General features: G+C 33.8%; 1 protein-coding gene across 2 annotated transcripts; it reads left to right on the forward strand.

Annotated features, from left to right (window-relative positions):
* Positions 1 to 102: 102 nt before the first annotated feature.
* Positions 103 to 8559, forward strand: LOC149475753 (uncharacterized). 2 transcript variants are annotated; one of them, XM_089712910.1, is made up of 6 exons: positions 103 to 284; positions 2303 to 2773; positions 3281 to 3401; positions 4223 to 4353; positions 5000 to 5186; positions 6039 to 8559. In XM_089712910.1, the coding sequence occupies exons 2-6, from the start codon at positions 2303 to 2305 to the stop codon at positions 6215 to 6217; spliced, it is 1089 nt and encodes a 362-aa protein (XP_089569036.1). In that variant the 5' UTR covers positions 103 to 284; the 3' UTR covers positions 6218 to 8559. The 2 variants fall into 2 exon arrangements, with proteins under 2 accessions (XP_089569036.1, XP_089569035.1); XM_089712909.1 differs by lacking the exon at positions 103 to 284 and adding an exon at positions 357 to 492.
* Positions 8560 to 8818: the final 259 nt, after the last annotated feature.

Raw genomic sequence — 8818 nt, forward strand, 5'->3', positions numbered from 1 at the left:
AGTGTATTTTTAATCTGCGCATTTATATAAAAAATTTTAAGTTTGATTGCCATGCTTAAAAATAGATTTTGTTTATAATAAATCAAAAAAGCGTATCCGAACGTAGCATTAATAATTTTTTTACAGCGTCAGATGAATGGGGTACTCTTGTTATTATTAAAGCGTATAACCTTTATGTTTCACTTTAATTTTTCAATAGAAACGCATAAATTCAAGTGTAACTGTGCATTTAATTGTGAATTTGTGGATGATTTCGGCAACCACGCCGAAATTCAGTGTCTAAGGTACGTTTTTCATTCATAACGACGAACTTATAAATTTAATTAGTTCAGTAATCAGTTATTGTACTCGGTTTTATTGGCATGTGCTGTTATATTCAAGAGTTCTTAATTATAGGTTTCCTAAATAAAACGCCATTTTGTAGGAACTTGATTTTTTAGTTGTATAGTAAAACCGTGTATGATTTATAGCCTGAATTTTGTTTTATATGCGGTGAGTAAATAATACAATTTATTTCATAACTGTACCTTTGTGTGTTCGTCCTAGATAATATCTATTGTTAAAAATCTCTTTCGTATACGTATATTTCAGATGACGAAAGTTTTGACTCATTAAATACAGTTATTTATATGTACTTCCGTAACATCCGTTTTCGAATGTTCATTGATTATAAATGGCAAACAATTTATAGGCACCTGTGTTTTACGCACGATTGTAGTTTTACATTTTAGTTGTATTATTATATAAATTTAAAGAACTATACATTAAATTAATCTATGTATATCTAATTTGTAATGTTCTAGGCATGGACAAAATTACAATGCATTTCATTACAACATGTCTGTTTGAAAATTTACGGCATTTTTCATGTTTTCGGTTGTATTAATCAACAATTTATTACCAAAGTATGTGTATTATTCAACAGTATTTCTTATTTTATTATTTATATCAACCCCTTCATAAAACGTTAAGTAATTGATGATATTTTGAAAATATATTGTCATATTGTTTTGATAAATCAAGAGGTTTGAGAAATGTTCCATAGCGTAAAAGCATTATTTAACACTTATCCAAGAAACATTCAAAATTCTCTGGAGTTCTAGCATTATATTTATAAAAGCAAAAATCTATCTTCTTACATATAACATTCCAAATTCTATACATTCAGATGCATTTTCACTACATAGTATAAAACAAAGTCGCTTTCTCTGTCCCTATGTCCCTTTGTATGCTTAAATCTTTAAAACTACGCAACGGATTTTGATTCGGTGTTTTTTAATAGATAGAGTGATTCAAGAGGAAGGTAAGCTAGTCTTGTATAATTTAAACATTTATAATGTGCTCTTGTTCTTGATGTTCTTAGCCACATTGTTATGTTTATATTATATCTTGCTGTGCCCTGTGGGTTTACTTGCATTGCTCACTCTTATTGGTCTTAACATCCTACTAATATTATAAATGCGAAAGTTTGTGTTGATGGATGTATGTGTATGCGTGTATGTTTGTTACTCTTTCATGTAAATACTACTGAACCAATTACAATGAAATTAAGCACACATATAGAGGGTAACTTGGATTAACACATAGGAAAATCCTATGTGTTAATTAGCCCGGAAATCCCAGGGGAAAGGGAACTATGGTGCATAGTTCCCTTTCCCCTGGGAGCCGCGGGCAGAAAGCTCTTGATAATATACAGCCAATAGCCTTCCTGAGTAAAGGGGGTATCTAACACTGAAAAAGTTTTTCAAATAGGACCAGTAGTTATCATCATGCTAAGACCAACAGGAGCGGAGCAATGCGGATAAAACCGCGGGGCATATCTTGTTCTATTATATGCAAAGATACAGGTGTAGTAAATAGTGTTTCAAATTATAATTTTTATGGAAATTTAGTCCCTTAGGAGCCCCAACATGTTAAGTCTAATCATGTATCAAATAGATAGGCATTAGGCAGGTTCCAAACTGTATTATAGGCAAATACAGATGAAACAATAATAGGTTACAATATGGTTACAACAAAATTGTGTTTTAAAAGGCAACAGTTGGTTATAAGCTATGCTTTTTCACTCTCATGCATAAAGCAAATTACATGTTGCTTACACATACCTGAGTCAATTATCAGATTTTCGTATATTGCAATCATAATACGAATTTTCCATTCGGTACAATTCATGGCGTAATAGTACAGCCCCTGATTACCATTTTACAATTAATCTATTACGTAAATATTTTGGTCTAACTTGGAGTGTGTTTTTATGATTTTTAATTATCTTATTCTAAAGTTAATTATTCTAAAATTCCAGATGTTCTGCCTACAAGAAAAGGAGTTGCCACACTCCGAACCCTTCGCGGAAAAAGACCCGCTCGACAGTCAAACACTATCCGACTCGAGCGACGATGCGCCCCCACAAAAGCGTATCAAATTCGACTCAGAACTCAACCTACAAGTGTACCAAATACCTACATTCAATACTCCAAAATCACTATCGATATATCCCATGCCATCGAACACGTTACCAAAATTTGTTAACAACCCCTTGAATCTAGCAAATCCCTTAAATATAAGTAGTAATGTGAATAATGTGGTCAAATCGCTGCAAAGTCGATATTCGTTACCCTCAAAACTCATGATAACTCCGGTAAATAAGATTGACGGGGAAGTGATTAGGTATAAAAAGAACGGAGAAATAGCGAAGAAAAGAGGCCCGCCGAAGGGATATAAACGGAAACCGAAGGATTTGTCGCAGAGTTTCACTAATGGTGCTACTTTACAGGTAAAATTATTTTCTGAGGTGTTTTTGCATTACAATAAATGATTTCTTTTCAACTGTATTTGGAAAAATCGGTGGTTGTGATGTTTCGCAAGGAAAAAAGACGCGGTGGGTTCGAATCCTGCGTTGTGATTGATTTTTTTATGTATATTTTATTATATTAGAAAGTGTCCAAAGATATATTTGAGCTTTTACAAAATCAGTGTTTTAAAATTATGTTTTGAACAAGTAACCAAAAAATCAGGTTTTATTATATCAATCTGCAGTTCAATGATTTAACATCCATACTGATTTTATAATCAAAAATATAAAAATGAATCGCAAAATGTGTTGGTAAGCGCATAACTCGAGAACGGCTGAACCGATTTCGATAATTCTTTTTTTATTATATTCCTTGAAGAACGAGGATGGTTGTTATGTAGAGAAAACGTAAACATGTACCACGGGCGAAGCCGGGGCGGACCGCTAGTTATATAAAAATCTATAACACTAACTTTTATTCAATTTCAGACGCAAAACAAAATTCTAACGACCCTCCTAGCTACAAATAACACCACTGTGACCGCAGTTGAATCGGAACCAGAAATTATCGTACCACCTGTGCCCAGTGAACCAATAAAATTACCACCAGGTATGTAATGCAAAATCTATACTGTTCTGTCTGTTTTTAATATTGAAAAAACCGACTTTTACTAAATGCATATGGTTGTATGCACTGTACATATACCAAAATAGTAATTTTTTCAATTTTTGTCTGTCTGTTTGTTCTGGCTAATTTCAGGAACGGCTAGACCGATTTTGACAGCACTTTCATTGACAGATAGCTATTGTTATAAAGAGTAACTTAGGCACTTGATAAGTGGGCTATGTAACACCAAAATAATTTATCAAATCAGACCAGTAGCAAACCCCGGACACTCAATACAAATTATCGTTTTGACAGTCACACTGTAGGGACTGCAAATGTGTGTGTTAACGCTTTATGGTTGGCACATTTGTGACTAGCGTAAAGAAATTCGCGTTTTTCTGATACATCCGTAAACAGCACAATATCAAACCATTTTCTACGAAAAACGATAATCACAAATCCAAACTAATAAAATTACTTTAAGTCAATTTGATTAATGTTGTCAATCTTTGTTGCGTATCGTCCTTGCAGAAAAATGCGAGCCATCTAATAGCGTGATCGTGCGGGGTAAGGTAAGTGTTTAATTTTGGCGGGAGGCGGAGAGTGTCCGTTCAGTAGCGTTTAGCTACTACATATTATGTATTCTGTGCCAGTAGTTACTGAGATTAGCACAATCAAACAAATTATATTGAAAGAAAGAAAAAGAAAGAAAGAAAACACAAATTTATTGCCAAAAAAAACACAGCCAAACACATTATAAAATATCTTAAAATTAGGCAAACGGAGACAGATAATTATATATTATATTATATTCTCATTTTCAGGCGTAGAACTGGTAGAGTTACAGCTCGACCCGGAAGACTGGTTTCCCACCGAACCCTACAGGATGATATTCAGCAGAAAGAAGAATCCCAAGTGGAAAAACTTCCCCTACAGATGTGAACATTGTTTTAAGGTTAGTTTTATTTATTGATTTTTTATGCAAATAAAGTTATAACCATCTGTAGTTATTCTAGGGCTCATGTACAATCTATCATATCCTTGTTTTGTTTAGTTGTAACGAGTTGGAACTCTCTGGAGTCTAGATATATTTCAAATGGTGGTTCAAATTTATGATAGATAGATAGAGCTAGAGAAAAGACACTGAGGGCTGATTTTTCAATCCTTGGATAAAACTTATTCGTCGAATAAACGTATAACGTATACGTCGTTATAAAACTACCATTTTAAAAACGTATTCTAATTGCCCGTATTTGACAGTTTACGTGACATTTTAATATTATCGTGTAATACTTTATTGGATGGATAAGTTTTATCCAAGTATTGAAAAATTGGCCCTTAATGTTTATTCGATGTTTGACATTTATTTTTCTATTACTAACAGTTTATGTCGGATTATTATACGAATTTTCGCTTATTCGAACCGACCCCGGTGCCAATTACTCTAATCGAGTTTCTTCCGTATTTGCTATATCAATTGATTTAAAAAATGCGGAAAGCTACATTATTCCTGAGTCGCATAGACTATAATATTTAATTGCGTTTCTATCCCTAGTAAGCAAGGGATCGCTACTATATACCATAAATGTATTCTATTCCAGGGTTACCGAGTAGCCTCCACCCTAGTGAGTCATACCGCCGAACGGCACGGTTCCGTACCCAAGGACCTGGCAATACCTTGCCCGTGCTGCCCCCACGTGTCCCTACGACGGAAACAGCACAAGAAACACGTGGAGTCGCACGCGGGCAAGCGGCACAGGATATTCTGCCCGTACTGTCTGCCCCCAAGTGAGTGTGTGTGTGAAGTCCCGTATCCCCGTAGTGGGGTAAGGGGCAGATGCATTATGCGTACATCTGTTTCACTGATCGATTTTATTTAGGGACAAGTGGGTGATCAGCCTTCTGTGTCCTACCAGGCCGAGACATTTTTTTTTCTTCGTCCGGGAATCGAACCCAGGACCCTCGGTTCTACGCTCACGCGTCAACCACTGTACCAAGGAGGCGGTCCAAGTGAGTGACGCTCTTTATTTGCCCCGCTATACCATGCCCATGCTGCCCATACTTCTAGATGTTATATGTGAAGGATCATCACAAATAGCTGAGCCGTACTGTGTTCAAGTTATACTGAGCTGAAGAATTAATAGCACAAGAAACTGAGCAGTTTTATGTTTAAACTAGTAATGCTACGCGGTTCGACCTGCATTGCTCTGCTCCGATTGGTCTTAGGGCCAGCGCAGATATGGCGGAGCGCAGCGCAGAGCATTTTTCATTGTCAAACTATTATCTACCTTTTAGTAAGATTCATGCAAAATTTGAAGTAAATACATGCAGTAATTTTTGAGTTTATCCCGTACATACGTACGTACATACAGACAAACAGGCAAAAATTCAAAAAATTATATTTTTGGTTTCGATATCGTTTGTAAATTACGCCGAAGTTTCACTTTAAAAAAAAAAAGAAAAATTATTATTATTCCATGATTTGTTTTTAAATTTGGTCGTCTCTAGCACAGGTTTATACCTAGTTGAGGCGATCGTCGAGTTTGTATTATTTTATGTCACTGTATTGGTACTCATTTAGATTTTTATTTTATTTATTTTTATTATTTCTAAGTATAAATTCGTATTTTTTATTTACAGGCGATCCATCAGAGCCCTACGTGAAAGAGGCGGAAAAATATTCTTTCGACAAATTCCCTCAATTTTGGTACGCGTCTGAAGAGTCATTACGTCTACACAAAAAAAGGAAACATCCGTACGCCGCCATGTTTAATTACAATTGGTTTTGTACGTGGGGAGAAATCCCCGCTAACAGCTAAGTGTGGTAGAAAATGGTAGAAAATTTATGAAAAATGGTAGATTTTGGGAGTGATTGGTAGAAAATGGTAGGATTGTACTGATGACTGGCGTTCCTATGTTGCAGACAAATTGGTAGGTAGTGGTAGGACATGGTAGATATTGGTAGACATGGTTAGGAGTTAAATGGAAGTGTTGCATAGTGACGGTTGAGAATATCGTATGGTAGAAATTGGTAGGAATGTAATGACAAGTGCGGAGAACAAATATTTTTTGTATAGTAGAAATTAATGAGTCACAATTTGATGTTTTGTATTGATTTTGGAGTTTTTGTAAAATCGTATTTTATGTTTTTATCTGATTTGTCAGTAAAATATAATTTTGTATGAATAAAATCGTAATTATTGCCATGTGAAGGCCAGTGTCGAATGTATTGCGTAAGAACACAAGCCTTAGTACTTATGATTAGTGTAGTGACGTTTGTATCGGTGTTGCCAAATTAAACCTATAATGGTAGAAACTGTATATATTTTGGGAGAATTTTAAATATGAAATGGAATAGCATATGTGCCTTGGATTTTATGACATTCCAGTATAAAGAATGGATACGCCAATATTTTTAGACGCTTTAAAATACTTAAAGGAAACGTAAGTAAGTAAGTAAGTGAGTAAGTAAGTGAATGGCAGTAGCTTTATTAATAATAAAAATTAATTTATAAGACGCTTTTAATTAGTGTAAATAATCACAAATATTGACGTCCATGTTTTTTTTGCATTTTTTTGTATGTATGTTCAGTAATACGGATAGACTAGATTTTTGTAAGTTTTTGTTTGTACGTTGATTTTAATATGCGAAATGAATTGATCATATTGTCCTATTGTAATAAAATTTTGTAATTAATTTGTATAGAGGCAAAAATTAATTAATTTTTTATAGATACGTTAAATTATAAGTTGTTCCATAATGGTACAGCCGTTTTGAATGTTTTTAATCGATTATTTTTTTTATTTCGTCACACAATATAAAAGGGATATAATAGTATATGTTTTAATATTGATCTCTAAAGAAATAGATTTTTACTTAAATATGTAGTATATTTTGACAATATCATATACATATATTAATAATCTATTATATAAGGAGTTCCATAGACCATATATTAAACAAATATTTTATTGGTAACTTTCCGCCCGCGGCTTCACTCGTATTCTCTAAAAGTTAACAAATTATATACTAAAACCTTAGAAAGCTATCCTTTGGTGAAAACGGAATGTTAATCGGTGCAGTAGTTGCGTTTATTGCGAAACAATAGACATACAGACAGACAAATAACACTCCTCATGAATCAATCTATCAGTAAAAAAAATGCATTAAAATCTGTTGCCTAGTTTAAAAGATCTAAGCATACATAGAGACAGACAGCAGGAAGCGTCTTTGTTTTATACTATGTAGTGATTTATTTTTTGCGTCTAAAAATACTATTACATTATAATATTTTGTTTAATCTGTGGTCTGTGGAGAATAACTTAAGTGTCACTTATTAAATCCCTCTATGGGTAACTCCTACTTAATATAGCACATTTTGGGGAAGCGAAGCGAAGCGAAAGCGATTCGAAAGCGAAGCTAGACAATTAACTATTGAAGCAACATGCATGCAATACAGATGTTTTCGAAGTGATACTTTTATAGACGCGTTGAGAGTAAAATTTCATCGCGTCATGGCAATACCGTCACGTCATGGTTCAGGCGACGATTTTGGTATATATGAATCTTGCTAAAGAAGTTTCACTTCTGACACGTGTGTTCATTATATAAAAATGAGAAGATACTTATAAAAAAGACTTGTTTATATTCGTTCACTATTTGCTATCGCTTCGCCTTCGCAACTTAAAAAATCCCATACATTTACTAAGATTGTATATTTTTTTGACGATGGATGTTTTGTCGTAAAATCATCAATTTGAGCTTTGAAATATCAACACTAATCCTTACGTTATAAGGTAGATTTTAGAATAAATAGTTTTTAAATCATGTAAATAGAAATCGGGTACAAATATCAGTATTTTTGTATGATTTTAATTTTAACGCATTTACTAGGGGTAGATAATTTTTTGGAACGCATGGGAGTCTATTTTCTGGATTTTTCGAATCATTTTTTATTATTATTTTGTCGAATTATATCGAATATGCAATATTCAGCCATTTTATGTAATTGAACAGATTTTAAACGCGATTTATTTCCTTACTATAGCAAAAGGCAAAGTTAACAATTATTATACTTACATAGAAATTAAAGATTTTAACGGATTTTAAACGCGATTTATTCATTACATTAGATTGTCTCAGTCTCCCCGTGACCACGTGACAAAGTGTGGGCAACGTCGGGAATATATATGTATTATCTATACTAATATCATAAAGCTGAATAGTTTGTTTGTTTGTTTGAACGCGCTAATCTCAGGAACTACTGGTCCGATTTGATTTCTTTCGGTGTTAGATAGCCCATTTATGGAGGAAGACTATATAGGCTATATATCATCACGCTAAGACCAACAGTAGCGCAGCAATGCGAGTGAAACCGCGCGGAACAGCTAGTAATAAATAAATTGCGTTTAAAATCCGT

Source organism: Colias philodice, chromosome 29 (assembly GCF_061535455.1).
Source record: "Colias philodice isolate Cphi_HAF_F1 chromosome 29, ilColPhil1 Martin Lab GWU primary, whole genome shotgun sequence".
NCBI classification, from domain to species: Eukaryota; Metazoa; Arthropoda; class Insecta; order Lepidoptera; family Pieridae; genus Colias; species Colias philodice.